At 53.1% G+C, this 15,261-nt stretch overlaps 6 protein-coding genes across 6 annotated transcripts; 2 read left to right on the forward strand and 4 right to left on the reverse strand.

The window, feature by feature from the left end:
• Positions 1 to 732: 732 nt before the first annotated feature.
• Positions 733 to 2,199, reverse strand: J4E85_007013 (uncharacterized protein; the record flags this gene model as incomplete). The annotated part of the gene is made up of 1 exon (XM_051471247.1): positions 733 to 2,199. The coding sequence occupies one exon, from the start codon at positions 2,197 to 2,199 to the stop codon at positions 733 to 735; it is 1,467 nt and encodes a 488-aa protein (XP_051325457.1).
• A 182-nt stretch (positions 2,200 to 2,381) lies between these two features.
• J4E85_007014 (uncharacterized protein) lies at positions 2,382 to 5,507 on the forward strand (the record flags this gene model as incomplete). Its single annotated transcript, XM_051471248.1, has 1 exon — positions 2,382 to 5,507. One exon carries the CDS (start codon positions 2,382 to 2,384, stop codon positions 5,505 to 5,507), a length of 3,126 nt encoding a protein of 1,041 aa, XP_051325458.1.
• A 1,341-nt stretch (positions 5,508 to 6,848) lies between these two features.
• Positions 6,849 to 7,853, reverse strand: J4E85_007015 (uncharacterized protein; the record flags this gene model as incomplete). Its single annotated transcript, XM_051471249.1, has 2 exons — positions 6,849 to 7,244; positions 7,281 to 7,853. 2 exons carry the CDS (start codon positions 7,851 to 7,853, stop codon positions 6,849 to 6,851), a joined length of 969 nt encoding a protein of 322 aa, XP_051325459.1.
• A 2,239-nt stretch (positions 7,854 to 10,092) lies between these two features.
• On the reverse strand, positions 10,093 to 10,884 carry J4E85_007016 (uncharacterized protein; the record flags this gene model as incomplete). The annotated part of the gene is made up of 1 exon (XM_051471250.1): positions 10,093 to 10,884. One exon carries the CDS (start codon positions 10,882 to 10,884, stop codon positions 10,093 to 10,095), a length of 792 nt encoding a protein of 263 aa, XP_051325460.1.
• A 465-nt stretch (positions 10,885 to 11,349) lies between these two features.
• Positions 11,350 to 12,384, reverse strand: J4E85_007017 (uncharacterized protein; the record flags this gene model as incomplete). Its single annotated transcript, XM_051471251.1, has 2 exons — positions 11,350 to 11,970; positions 12,022 to 12,384. 2 exons carry the CDS (start codon positions 12,382 to 12,384, stop codon positions 11,350 to 11,352), a joined length of 984 nt encoding a protein of 327 aa, XP_051325461.1.
• Positions 12,385 to 14,140: 1,756 nt separating this feature from the next.
• J4E85_007018 (uncharacterized protein) lies at positions 14,141 to 14,593 on the forward strand (the record flags this gene model as incomplete). The annotated part of the gene is made up of 1 exon (XM_051471252.1): positions 14,141 to 14,593. One exon carries the CDS (start codon positions 14,141 to 14,143, stop codon positions 14,591 to 14,593), a length of 453 nt encoding a protein of 150 aa, XP_051325462.1.
• Positions 14,594 to 15,261: the final 668 nt, after the last annotated feature.

Raw genomic sequence — 15,261 nt, forward strand, 5'->3', positions numbered from 1 at the left:
GCCTTGTAGCATGCGCCGTATATCTGATTGTGCAGCGCAAGATGATTACGCCAGGAGGATACAGACAGGCTTATAAGCTCGAACTAGACCTGGAAACGTAACCGGGTGGTATTCGATGGTGCCCATGGATGAGAAGCATCGTAAACACAGGGACTGTTCCATCCGAAAATCCAAATCCAGATCCGGCATATGCCCGCACAGGTATGGGGAAGGCATCGACGCCAGGAGGATACAACGGGAGTTGTACCTTCAATCAAGACCTGAAACCATAGCCTAGAGGTATTCGCTGGTCCTTCACCGAGTAAGGCGTATTTCCTTGTTCGAGTTCGATCGGAAGAAACCTATCAGCGTGCAGCGTATCTCTAGATACCATAGCAGAGTGTGCGCAAGCCAGAAGAATACAAACGCCGTTGCACACTCAAACTAGATCTGACGATGAATCTAGGGGGTAGTCGCGGTGTTGTATGTAAGGATGGCGTAGCTCACTGGCCGGCTTTCCTAGGAAGGAGCGCTCAAGATGCAAGCACGCTAGGCCTAATCGGTCGGCGAATCTCCAAAAGGTGCCCGCACGGCATGCGTGTGTGTAGGCAGATACCAAGTGACTTGCGCTCTTGGAAAGATTCACTGAAATGCACCCTGGAGGTGTTCGCGAATCTTCACATCGATGTGCTGATAAGACAACAGACCATGTAGACATCGGGCGTGTGCTGAAACTGGGGCACAGCAAAAGCTCTATCTCATTGGGCTCGCAGCTCGGCCTACAGGACTACTCGTCCTCCCGGAGCCGACGCCTGATGCAAGCAGCTCCAACCTAGAAGCCTGAACACGGTGCTTCTTCATGACCTCTACCCACTCTTCCTCGACCTCCTGCTCCTCCGTGTCAATTGTGCTTTCTTCCAATTCCGCGCGCAAGTCCTCTTCTAGGAGCGCGATCATCATGCTAAAGTCACCACCTAGTCTACCTAGCGAGCCAGCGCAGTATAAGACCTGCGTGAGGAGCGAGTCGCGTTGTGACCGATCTTGTACGTTTGGAAGGTATGTTCGTAGGGTGTCGAAAAGCATCTCTACGAGGTGTAGCGGAAACGTTGCGAGGGCCGATGGTATCGGTTGTAGAGGGTTGGATGTGTTGACTGGCTTGACAGCAGGTGCGCTTTCGTCGGACCCTGGTGCTGGTAGGGCCGAGGGGAAGATGCTCTTGTACATGGATATGATGGCGAAGCTCTGTTCTCGAAAGACTTCAAGATACTTCTTCAAGTACTTTTCTGTTTGCTGGCCCACGGCCCAGCCTGCGTCGCCTTTCGCTGCCTTGGTCGTTCGCTTTTCCGTCTCTTGGTCTGCGAGTTCGCGTAGAGGATCTAGTGCGCTGAGCATCAACTCCAGGCAAACCAATCGGCAGACGAGAAACAACGCGCCCAGTGTGCCTTCTCCACTGCCTATGCCGGCTTGTTTTGTTGACCATGCTTCGTCCAGTTCTGGCGCCACTCGTCTGAGCCACCCGATTGTTCGCATGGCACCTGCTAGCTTGATACCCTGGGTCTGTAGCGAGCTTATGAGATTGGTGGTCATGGTCTTCATCTCCTGCTCAGCCTGGGCAGTGAGCGAAGAGACCAGCTCTGAATTGGGGTATAGCGTATGGAGACGCTTGATGTGTGCGTGGAGATCGAGAGCCGAGGCATAGTTCGCGTTGGCGGTGGCCGTGGATGACGAGGCTTGTGCGGTGGCTGTAGAGGAGCTGATGGCGGACGAGAGAAGGGTGGGTAGGTCGAGCACATCGGATACGCGGTCGATGTTCCGGGACAGCAGCATCGCCTTTCTCCGTCTGTCTAGTATCGCATTATCTGCCCCTCTGCTATATTTTTCGGAAAAGTTCTGCGCGGCTGTCTCCAGATTCGGCAGCTGCGCCTGTACTGTGCCTGCATCTTGGCCTATCTGCGGGAGTGTCTTGCGGAGGTGTAGGAGGTGGTCAGTCGAAGATATTATGGGTTTATGCGACCGCTTCGAGAGGGCTTGCAGTGACCGTAGTATAGACTGCGAGCTTTGTGATAGCGATTGCTGCTCTGAGGATGTGAGGGCAGCCAAGGGCAGGGTCGTGAGGCGGGAGAGATACGTGTTGGTAACGGCGTCATTGGGGGAGGGTCGTAGCTGCACGTCTTGGGCGTCGAAGTAGGGTATCAGTAGCTCGTAGAGGGGATCCGCCATGTTGTCGCGTTTCACTCGTCCAATGACGCGTGCAGCTGTTGAATTGCGTGTCGAGGGGTGCGTGGGGTGGCTGCCCAGGTGTCGAGTTGTGGGCGGAGGTGCCACGAGGCTGACCCTTGCTGCGTTAGCGCCCTTTGCACTTTATATGCGGCTGCTACCGTAACATTGGAACCGTAGGACTTATGGATCGTGGCTACTCCTATATAGACAACCCCAATAGCGCGGACGACGACACAAATCGACCACAGCAAACTAACGCAGTCGAGCGCTTCCTCGCTGAGCTGTTCCAGAACCGTTTTCTCACAGACCTCTCGACCGCCGACGACGAAGCTGCACCGACACGACCGATTTCGCCGCGAACGCTACCCTCGAATCACCTCGTGCCTTTCTTCACCGCCTCCAATACCTTTTCAGTACCGCAAAATCCAGTCGACACTGCAGAAGTGGCAGGAATCACACCACCACATACTTCAGCACGCCAAATGCAAAGCGCGCAGGATGTCGTCTTCTGTGTCGAGGATACCGTGGGGCTCAAGGACGACAAGTACAGCGTCGGCATCATAGAGCGATCTTTTGGCGATGTCGACTCGCACGAGCCCCGGCCACAGCGCGACTACCCCGACGACATCGAACGCCACACCGATATCCCCAGGGAAGAATTTTGGAAGTTCATGAAAGACGGTATCCCGCCGCGGGGTACCGTCCTAGTGTCATGGCAGACCCAGTACAAGACGGAACTCATACCAGAAGCAAAGCTTCAGCTGCTAGATCGCGCGCTGTACGTAGGCGATGTGGTCAAGAGGAAGGCCGAAGATCATATTAGTGGTACGGTCATTGGCACCCAGGCAGTCTGCACCCTCTTCCCCGCGACCCTCTTCAACGGCGGCCAAATCACACAGACAACCACCGACGATCTATCAATACGGAACATCCCGGCCGACGAGCTCATCAACGTTCACGAATTCGTCGAGGGCGCCTTAGTCGTCTACGGCGACTGGGTGGGTCGGGTAGAGAACGTATACGACGAGGTCGCTATCAGGCTGGCCAACAACTCAGTCGTGGTCGTCGAGGACCCGGCCGAGCTGGAGCAGGATGACACCACTCTCGAACGGCTCAGCGTAGGCGACACAGTCAAGACCAAAAAGGGCAACCTGCGGCGGGGAAACTGGAGATTTGGCGCATACGATCCGAGCGTACCGCCTGTGGGCATGGTAGTCGAGACAAGAGCATCCGAGATCGACGTGCAGTGGCTAGCAAGAAGCATTGGCGCGCGCAACGTCGCCTTCAATGCAGACGAGCCTCCGGCGACAATCGGTCGAGACGAATTCGAGAGCCCCAACTTCTACCGGTACGATGCCTCAGGAGGTACCGCCACAACCCTCCCCGTCTCGGAAAACGGCGTCGACAAGTCATACCATGTAACCGATGTGGCCGTGGGTGATCGGGTACGGTTCAAGGACATCGCCGGCGCTGCTGTAAAGTATGACGGCACGAGGGAACTACCCAACGGATATCCACAGGGGAAGGTGACACGGATTGCGCGGACAGAAAGCCTGGGATACGATCTCAATGTCTTCCTTGTGATGCAGACTCACAGTCGGGTCACAGTTCAATGGCAAGACCTGTCCATAACGCACGACCTCAGCTCTACTCTACTGCCAGATCCCAATGTAGAAGACGACGATGAGGTCTGGCCTGGTGAAGTTGTTTTCTCCAAAGAGAATCGCGAGGGTGATAACGCTGATGACTCTGCGACAAAGAAGCCTTCGAAAGTGGGTGTAGTCCAGACAGTCAAGGGCCGAGATCGGATAGCCACTGTGCGATGGTTCAAGAATCCTTCCATCGAGTTCTTCGGCCCAGACCTACTTCCCCCGTCAAGCACAGGAGAATTACATGAGACCGTTGAAGACGTCAGTCTATACGACATTTACTCTTTCCCAGCACTAACACGGAGACGCGGCGACTTTGTACTTGTACATCCAGACTCAATCGAAGGTGTACAGACGCCGCTCAATGTCATTGGCCCCGACTGGTTTGGAGAGGTTATCGACTTGGGTCTAGATGGAAAGCTCACCGTCCGCCTTGGCGCAGCAAAGCCTGTTGTAGATGTCAAGGTTCCCTACGAACGCGTCACTCTTGCCTACAGCAGCGACATGGCTGACGATTTCGGTAACATGGATCCGCTAGAAGGTGACTACATCGACGACTCCGACGAGAGTGATGAGAGCGATTTCGACACGGCGTCATTCAACGAGATGTGGATTGAGTATGAGGGCATGGATGGTGAACAGCCTGTTGGCGACGAAGGAGACTGGTCGACAGAGGATGAGGACGAAGAGGAAGAAGATGATGGCAACACGGACACATCCATGCCTGATCTTGTCGACATCACAAAAGAAGTGGATACATCGAAGACGACTCCCGAAGAGCAACCCGATGAAGACGGCGGTATAGCGCTGGATGACCATACGGGACAACCGACAGAGGGACCAGCTTCTTTCCTCATCCTCGAAGAAGCTCCACCAGCTTCTCATCACTACATCTCCCAATCATCAGCCTCCTCGTCAGCGTTCATGCGCCGGATAGCGAAAGAGCACAAGATCCTCCGGAACTCACTTCCACCAGGCATCTTCGTCCGCACCTGGGAATCTCGACTAGATCTCCTCCGCGTCCTCATGATCGGCCCTAACGACACACCTTACGAGTACGCACCCTTCGTCATCGACTTCCACCTCGGATCGGCGTACCCACAAGAAGCACCATCAGCCTTTTTCCACAGCTGGACAAACGGTAACGGACCTGTCAACCCGAACTTATACGAAGATGGCAAGATCTGTCTGAGTCTACTGGGCACATGGCACACCGACGAGCGGAACGAGAGCTGGAGTCCCGCGAAGAGTACGCTACTGCAGGTTCTAGTCTCCATCATGGGACTTGTACTAGTCAAGGAACCTTACTACAACGAAGCTGGCTACGATGTTCATCGCTCAGCACCAGAGACGAAGCTGAGTTCGGCGCTTTATACCGAACGCGCTTACTTCCGTGCTCGCGCATTCATACACCATGCGCTCACGCATGAGGTCGCGCCGTTCAAGGAGGAGCTACAGTATCTCTACCGAAGCCAAGAAGACGGTGCCCCCAAACTTCTCGACAAGGCCATCGAAGCCGCTAAGGACGTTGTCGAGCAAAGCGCCGAGGGAAGTGAGGAGGGCGAGCGTGATGGGCTGAGGAAGATCAGTCTGGGCGCGCTTGTCATGCTGAGGAGGCAGGTTGAGAAGCTAGAGGCTTTGAAGCAGGCGAGTACATGAGTGGGAAGATGGCCGTGAATGACTCTGGTATGACGTCGTGTCACTGTATTGGATCCTCGCATCGGGAGAAGTATGGCACTTTACCATGGAAGTAGCATCGTGAAGCAAGAGAAATGTAAAATATACATCAAGGGCCCGTGAACCCAGCCATGGCCGTGACTCTGGACATCTGGAATGGACCAACTCGTAACAGGAAAAAGCTGAACACGTATCACCTAGGAGTCTACATTACCTTTGGACATTGCGCAACGTTGGCTTGTATACTAATGTAGTCGGCAAAGCCCCTGTTCGTTTTTTCTATGTATAAGGCGGGATGAATGGCCAACGCAGGATATGATGATTTCTTTCACTACTCTATTAGCAATTCCAACACTCGTATGTTCTCGTTTTGCCGTGTCATCGGTGCCTTCATAGTCACTTCAAAGCCCGTTCTCTTACCCGGGACATTTGGACGCCTCTTTTTACTAAGTCAATTCCTATTGTCTTGTCTGCCTTGCAGTTTCTCCATCATACACTGCATTCGCTGTTCCTTCCAAAGCGTCTCGATGCATTCCCAACGCATCATCTCCGTGCTCACGTCCCCTTACCTTCAGCTCGTCATCTTTCCCATCGTCAACACTCTCGTCTAAACCACCGACACCGCACAGACTCTCCCGTCCACACCCACAATGACGTGCGCCCTCCACCTCACATCGCAGCCCGCCGCCTCACCCCCAATATTGCTTGTAGTAGGTGTATCCCGACATTCTCTAGGTATATAAAGCCCACCACCGAAGAGTTTCTTATTGAAACGAAGAAGACAGCAATGCGCATCACCGGCTAGTCTAGTCAGTTGTCTCACCCACACTGGCTATCAGCATTGCAAGAGTCATACCCATGGTCGCTCGTGGGTTCGATTCACTACTGGAGCGGCCTTTGCTCGACCCTATCACCTTAGGTATTAGAACCATCCTTTAGTCAGCACCTCGATAGGGTTCCGCAATTAATACGTTTGCGACCAGTTGCAGTTAACTCATTACTGCAATTGAGTTCATTTATCTTTTTTGCTTTTTCTTTTGCCTTGTACTTTTTCGCTTGCGCTTTTGCCTTACGCTGTGGGAATGTTAGCGGCAGCGGCGGCAGCAGTCGCGTTACTGTGCAAGATGTGCCTTTTTTTGCTACGATTTTTATCTTAGTATGTTATATCGCCGCATATATCGAGTATAGGTTAGAGATTACACAGTCTTTTCATAAGGTATGTATTCTCCTATCAGGTAGCTAGGAGGATGTCACAGTCTGCCACGCTCTCCGAAGTGCTACCAAAGCTATCTTGTATCCGTCTTGCTTGCTCAAGACCGCCTCCTAGAAAGTTAACAATGACGATGTCATCATCTCGATGATCTCATCTACTTCGGCACCTTCAATCAGATTGAGAGCCTTCTGAGGATCCATCCACTGCGTGTTGTACTCCTTGTCCAGCTTCACCACGTCCTCGTCCACGTCCACCAACAGCGCCTTGACCAGCTCATGCTCGAACAACGCCTCAGAAAGGTTGGTAGGCGGGCCATCTTCTACACCGAAACCAGCGAAGTTGTCCGCAAAATCACCAGTCTCCAAAGACTCTTCCACAGCCTCTGCTCGCGCTGCCGCAATGGCCTCGACGTTTTCCTGCTGCATGAGAACGATGTACTGCATCATCCACATAGTACCGTGCTTCTTGTATGCTTCATCAGGCTGCGCAACGAGCTTTTCCCAGAACTGCCGTGGTGTGTACGGGCAAGCTGGGAGCTTCACCCGAAGCTTTCCGATTGCCTTGCCAAAGTATTTGAGGCCCCAAGAAGACCAGCGCATGAAGTCATACGGAGAGTTCTTCCACAAGTCCACAAACATCTCTTGTGTTGCGGCGCCATCATGCTCCTGGTGCAGCCCGTTCACCATCCAGCTGATGGTGAAGAGCTCGAGGAACTTGTACAGGCCGGGCTCTAACTCTTGTTGCGCGCCTGGCTTCATGAAGATGATGAAGGCGAGGAGTATGTTGCATCGCATGGCAAGATGGGCGGCGGAGAGAGAGTGTTCTTGGTCCATCTGCCAGTAGAAGATTGCCGCGGTGACCTGGGCGTCTTGTTGATTCTTGCGGGCGCGGAATGCGCTAGCTGCAAACTCGTTGTAGGCGGAGAAGACAAAATCGAGCTGACAGTGGGGATTGATCTGGGGGTTGAAGAGGGTATCTGGCCGCTCGTATACGTCTCGGATGGTGGGCTTGCGGCCGGAGGCAAAGGCGCGCGCGGGGATGCGGGCGATCTTGATCTTGAGGTTCTTTTCGGCCTTGGCGTGAAGCTCCAGGAGCTGGTTGTGTGTGAGCGTCATGGTGAGGGTGGTTGTGTTGTGTGGATAGTCTTGGAGTGATGGAAGAAGCAGTAGATGTTGGAGAGTAGAAGTGTTGGAGGTTGAAGAACGAAGGTGAGTAGAGACGGATGAGCAGCTTATATAGTTAGCGTAGGCAGCAAGACAAGGACGGTGAGAAGGCGGATCAGAGAAAGTCAAGGTGAGAGACGGCTCCGACTGGTCTGGTTGGGATATTATTCCGTCACTGTCGCCTTCACATCCTGTTCTCTTACTTGCTGTAATCCGCAATAGACCGCCGATGTCGCAGCGATGTCTTTTCTACTATCTACTTTTAAGAAAGACCTCGAGGTCTACAACGTACCTGTAATCGAGCAGCAATAATTCAAAGACGGAGCTAGATCAATGTCAGGCCTGGCCTGTGCGAGTCGACCTCGAGAGCACCCTAGAGTCTACATCAATGTTGAATCACACACTTTGCATGATTTCATGTTATTGTAGGCTGCAAACCTGGTCAGAATTTTCCGCAGACAAGGTTGAAGGTTCGACCTCGGGAGCACCCTGGAGTCTACATTGATGTCGGATTACGCAGTTTGCATCATTTTGTGTTATAGTAGGCTGCAGGGCTAGTCAGAATTTTCGGTGTATAGGGTGGGAGATTCGACCTGAGAAGCACCCTAGAGTCTACATCAATGTTGAATCACCCATTTTGCATGGTTTTATGTTATATTAGGCTGCAAACCTAGTCAAAATCTTCCGCGTATTGGATGGGAGGTTCGACCTGGACTCTGGGTTCGGTGGATCGTCTCCTTCGCTACAGGGTTGCACATGCACGTGCACAGTTCTTTGGTAGTGAATACTGCCCTGGGCAGGCTCGAAATACAAATAGTCTCTGCGAGCCTCAACGAAAAGCACTACTTTCAATTTATTGCAACCCATCTAACCTTCCCAATACCGCGACCATGCAGATCATCAATCTTGGGCCGTTCGGACGCTACCGTCTCTCAAAGCTACACGACGCAGCCACTTCGCGAACCGGGAATGCCGTGAACCTTGATATCTAGGAGTGCTGGGCGCCTTGACTTGATCGTGAGATAGTGAAGCAGGAGCAGTGCGGAAATGTATCTCAAAGGAGCCGACGAGGAAAGCGCACACCACGCTTTTGAGAAGGAGTACATGAGCCATGAAGCAGTAACGCAGCAGCGCCTGCCCATGCCATAGCTGCAATGTAATAAATTTCGTTCCGCATTCTGCTTCCTGTTCTTTAGCACCCACAAGAAGGGAACAGGTATGTGCACATTTCCATCCCAAACACTTTTCTTTACCACTGCAGGCCTAGTGCGCTAACAATTATGTGTCCATGTAGCTATCAACTCTAAAATCTCGCGAAAATGTTCGCCTGGCTCGACTGGAATCAAGTCGCCAACAAATGTCTCGGCGACTGCATCGCCGTCATGATTGGCCTGGGTTTGGCCTTTCTGCTTTGGCGCTTCGGCCCTGACGGGCTATGGCTGAGGTTGGGTCGGGCGCTCGAGCGTCGCATCGTTGGTGCGATGGTGAGAGACGCGGTGAGGGACGCGAGGAGGGAGTTGGAGAGGGAGCGGGAGGAGATGCGGGCGGTTTTGGTGCTTCTTCACCGTGAATTGTGATTTTCTACACTTATGCATGTCGCAACACACCTACCTGACAATACATGATACCTGGCCGGTAGTAGAAGAAGCCTCGGCTAAAATTTGACAACTTTGAAAAATGCACGCGTACGTTCTCTTTAATCATAGAACACACGGCGCCTAGCGAGCATGTTTTCGACATCTTGCATGAAGCATGGGATGTCTGCCGAGAAAGATACGGACTGGAATGAGAATACAAATTTCTCAGAAGCAGCAAGCCGATCTACTGGCCTAAAAGGAGCGGATATGATGACATGGGAAATGTTTTGTTGCTATATGCCAGGACGACGGGAGTTGCGCGAAACGCGCCGGTGGTGATGCGATTCCGGTGCAGAAATCACTGAGAGAGAAGTACATGCCACTAGGGCTTTGAGCTCACCTAATGCACGAAAGAGACTAAGCAGGGCGAATGACTACATTGATATAACAACTTGCAAAGTAGGTGGGCTAACATCGATGTAGGCTCTACGCTCGCCTCATACAAGAGCAAGACTAAACAGGTTTTATGACTACATTGATATGACAACTTGCAAATTAGGTAACCTAACATCAATGTAGGCCCCACGCTCGCCACTGCGCCTTTGTCACTTCCATCAAGATCCCACGCCGTTACAGTCCCCCATCTCCTTATCCAGCACCTCCAACCCCACATCCAAAGTACTTATACTCAACAACGTCGCCAACTCCAACACCTCCATAATCTCCTCCTTGGTACCCCCATAATTCAACACATTCCGCATATGCAGCTTCAACCCCGGCTTATACATATGCGTCGCCGCCGTATCAAACGCACAATATATCAGCTCCTTGACCTTGGGTTCAAGCACGCCCTTCCCCCCCTCATTCGTCCACGGCACAGAACTAAACTCCGTATACGCGTCGAAGAATTCGGGTGCGATGAGCAGCATCTCTTCCCATAACGCGTTCCAGTACCCGCGTTTTGTCTCGAAATCTTGCTTTAGCGCAAGTTGCTGCGGACTCATGTTCGCCATGCCTTTTGGTATGGCCTCGCCCCGCTCCTCAAGGACTTCGAAGAGGATTGGGACGCCCACTGTGGAGGCATGAATGCCCAGGGTGGATGTGAGACACAGTGTTTCGACGATTTCGGCGCGGGAGGCGCCGGCGGATAGGGCGGCGCGGGTGTAGCGGTGGATGTTGGGGACGTGGAGGTAGGTTGATGATGCGCTTACGGCGAGGGAGATTAGGGATTGGATTTTGGGTGATAGGTGGCTGCTTCGCTTTGGTATGGCTGTTAGGCGGAGCGATGCTGCGAACATCTCGGGTGAGTGCTTGAGCATCCGCGCCCAGGACTCATCGTAGGCTGCGGAGCCGAGCTCGGTGTCGAAGCGCTGTTTTAGGCGCTGTTGGTCTGGTGAGAGAGACATGCTTTGTGGTGGGATGAATCGTTCAACTCAGGGTTTTAGACACAGATAAAGACGTGAATGGCATAGGTGGAGTTTGGGTCACTTAAACCACCAAGTCATTTGCTTTCAATCACGGCGGAACAAATAAGATCTCGACTTTGAGACAGGAGCGCGTGAAGTACACAATTGCTAGTTCCGAGGATGCAGTCTGCGTTGCTCTGTCTGCCGCACCTCAACCCGGGTATCCGAGGATGGTTGATAGTGGTGGTGGTGAGCCAGCAAGCCCCACATTTCCCCAACTCCGTTGTGTGGGGAAGCGCAGGGATCAGCACACCACCTGGTGGCCGAACGAGAAGGATTACAGCTGTAGCGAGTAAGCTGGGCTTCCCCATACTGCGAGTCGACAATGTGGTATGTGCGAGAGGCGATCGGTATCCCAATATCCTGTTCAGAACAATTGCTAGGTGATGTCTTGAACGCTAACGACTAACCATCCACGGTTTGATCCGCGCCGAAGAAGCGCTTCTTGTTCTTTGGATCGTGCTCCCATTCAACGTCGTGTGCAAAGATGATCTCAACACCTTCTTTCTCCAGGGCTCTGATTCTGTCAATCGTCGCCTCAGCTTGCTTTCTGTCGGCATGTATGCAACAGACTTGTCCATGAGCATCGTTCCACTCTCCGATCGTTTTCTCTCCGGTCAACAGTCGTCTGTCGTGACATGCATCTCCGCCCATGTAAACTTGGTGATTACGAGATATCCGAGCAAGAAGGTTGATGTGTCCTGGTAGATGACCGGGTGCGTCGACGATGAGCAGTGAGCCGTCGTTGAAGACATCCAAAGTCTGAGGGAGGTTTCCGTGCGTTTGCCAGGAGCCACCGAAGTTGATATCGCCCGTTCCCCTACATGAGTCGTGCTTCTTCAACACGTTTGCCGAAGGTTCCGATAGTTCAATGGTCCGCTCTTCTGGTAGAAGATCACTTTCGAAGAAAGAATGGCCACCGCGCAAAGACAAGGATGTGCCGTCCAGCAAGGCAAGTGAGCCATGACCGATGACGAAGGTAGATGTAGGAAAGTCTCGAGGTTCGCCGATATGATCCCAATGCACCTGGCGTAGCCACGTTACCTACCGTCTGCAAAGCGAGGTCGTGTGACTTACGTGCGAATAGATCACATAATCGATATCCTCGGGTGCTAGCCCGCCTCTCGCGAGGCTCTTGGTGACGTCCGGATCGGTACTCATTGGCTGTCTCGTCTCGACATGCTTTTGTATTGGTGGCGCGTATCTCTGGATGTCTCTCCTCAGGCCTAGATCGAACACAATCCGTGTCCGCTTCTTGGTGCTTTGGTTGTAGTGCTGTATCAGAAATGCTAACGAGGGTACAGTTCGGCGTGCATCTCGACTAACAGGGTGCACGAATTGGTACTCTGGAAGTGAAAAATGACCACATGACAACGCGTGCACAGTGACAACGGCCGGCGCTGCATGATCGGACTGCTTTTGCGAGACGATAGCAGACATTTCCAAAGATGAAGGAGCTTTTCGTAGATGATGTCGTCACAAGGTTGCAAGACTATGGCTGTTGAAAAGGATAGTCCCAGGTCCTCTCATGCACGAGCAGATGGAGATGGCACGTGAGATCATCGTTCAGCTTACCAGGGTACCTATGGGGGTACTAGGTGTTGGCGAAAGAGTGGGTAGGATAAGTGCGTCGTTATCCGTTGGAGAAATCCCTACCCCGCTTCACCAGCCGCGGCACGCTCACGACGCGTTCTGATGGTTGTGTTGACGTGACTTATTTCTCAAAATCTCCAGGTCTCGTATACACACCAACTTCCCACTCGACGCTAACTCTCTGTCGTTCCTGAAAGTACTCTCAGCTTCAAGTCAGTCCCCTACCCCTATCTGGCGCACGCATTCGTCATGACGCATTCGCACGAGTTTAGAAAGCTGGGCTTCATCGGCCTCGGGGCTATGGGAAAACCAATGCTTTCTCATCTTGCCAACAAATTGCCTGAGGAATCGCGCATTTGGGTTTATGACGTGGTCGAACAGATGGTAGACGATGCGTGTGCAGACTTTCCCGGTCGAGTCTTGAAGGCAAAAAGCGCCAAAGACGTAGCGCAACAAGTCGTGAGTCCAGAAGCCACCGTACGAAGATGGTAGCTAACGAGGTGACAGGACACAGTTGTAAGCATGGTGCCTGAAGGTGCACATGTACGATCCGTATATCTCGACCCCCAAAACGGCGTATGCAGCACCGATATCTCGAATAAGCTGCTCATCGACTGCTCGACAATAGACACGGCAACCAGCCTCGCTGTGAAGGACCACATTGCCGCTGAGTTCCCCTCGGCGTCGTTCTACGACTCCCCGGTGAGTGGCGGCGTGGTGGGAGCTATCAAAGGCACGATCGCATTCTTTCTAGGCTGTGCAGAGTCGGACCCAAATCTTGAGCGCCTCACATATCTGATGGGGTTGATGGGTGGGCAAGTGATACCTTGCGGAGGTTCATCCCTTGGGCTTGCAGCGAAGCTGTCGAATAACTACCTATCGGGTATCATCGCCATAGCTTGCTCTGAGGCTTTCGACATGGGGATGCGCAGCGGATTGGATCCCCGCACTCTGGCCAAAGTGTATGCCGCTGGTACTGCCCAGAACACTATTTGCGACAAGTTTTGCCCAGTCCCACATGTATACCCTGAAGCCCCGTCTTCAGGAGGCTGGAAGCAGGGATTCAAAGTGCAGCTGATGCGCAAAGACTTCGGTTTGGCAGTTGATATGGCGAAACGAGTAGGGTCGAGAAACGTATTGGGTTACGTTGGACTACAGACATACGATGGGGCAGCCAATGACCCGCGTTGTAGAGATTTGGACTCGCGGGTGGTATATCGCTACCTCGGTGGCCAGGAAGACTGGCAATCTAAATCGAACGGCGCGTGAGCAGCGACCTGGGCTGTGACACCCCATCGTCGTCATACCCGATGTCGCTGGATCTCGATGTGCTGTGCTTGACTAGTCGCATTAGCGCCATGTTGAAGTTGGAGAAGGTTGGGGATGCTTGGGGTAATGCCGAGGGCGGGCAACCGTGGGATGAAGCTACTATCGCGGGGCAAGCATGCCAGTCTTGTTAGCTTGTCACAGTGCTAGTACTACGAACGCGCGATAAAAAGACTATCGTCATTCTCATCCTGTGAATTTGTCTTGAGATAGACAGCCTCTTTCACGTCAAAGCCGCAACAGCTGCCATCGCACCTCGAAGCAACCGACCGCCAGCATGTCGACCGATCCGAAGCTCGACGAGCTACATAAGCAGCTCTTCGATGAAGGGCTGAAGATGAGACGGAGTGTGGTGGGGGATGAATATGTCAATCGCGCGCTGGAGAACGGGTCCACTGAGTTCTCACGAGCCGGACAGGAGCTCGTCACCGAGATGTGCTGGGGATACGCTTGGACACGTCCAGGTCTCGACAAGAAGCAGAGAAGTCTGATCAACATCGGCATGCTCATGGCACTCAATCGCGCCCCCGAGCTCGCCGTACATGTGCGCGGGGCAAGGAACAATGGTCTTTCCGAGCTTGAGATCCGTGAAGCCATCATTCACGCCACAACATACTGCGGTGTGCCGGCTGGGGTAGACGCGATGAAGACAGCTGAGAAGGTCCTGAATGACATGGCAGAGAAAGGCGAGATGCCGCGAGAATTGGGCGAAAGGAGCAAGAAGGCGTGAAGCTTGTTGGCTTGTGACGATGGACAGAAGACGCGTCGCGTCGCGTGGGACTGTGGCTGGGGCAAGTGGCACTCGGGATCATCTGGCCCGGGCAGGGACGAGTTGTTCGACAGTGATCGTAGCAATACCACCATTCTTCATACCTTGCTTCTGCGCGAAAGTGTCAAAACAACATCTTCCTCCTCATGCATTCTATCAATATGCGTGCATCCTGGACTGTGGGTACCTGTCACATGTGTGATTGGTGGCTTTCCCACCTCTTCCCAGCACCCCGCATGTGAACCGTCGCGTCCCCGCGCTTCATTCCTTTCCCCACAATCTCACGACCCGACTTCGTGAAACACGACTTGCAGTCTCCAAACTTCGTCTAAGTGCTCAGGCTGCTCCAAAACTCGGCTATCGCCTACTAAGCCGGTCGCAATTGGGCCCTGCGTGAGCGAAAGCGTCGCTATTGGTCTTTGATGGAAGCCGGTACCAGTGGAGGAGAGCAGGTCCCGCAAGCTCAACCGGGGAAGAAGGAAAAGCGATTCCAATGTCCACACTGCCAACGGGCCTTTGCTAGGCTGGAGCATCTCCAGCGTCATGAGCGCATTCGTAAGTCGTGCGACTCGCGTCGTAAGCCAATTCTGATATGCGTCAAGATAGCGGTGTGAAGCCCTTCAGCTGCG

The sequence above is a fragment of the Alternaria conjuncta genome (genome assembly GCF_024043145.1).
Source record: "Alternaria conjuncta strain BMP 0040 chromosome Unknown scaffold_9, whole genome shotgun sequence".
Lineage (NCBI taxonomy): Eukaryota > Fungi > Ascomycota > Dothideomycetes > Pleosporales > Pleosporaceae > Alternaria > Alternaria conjuncta.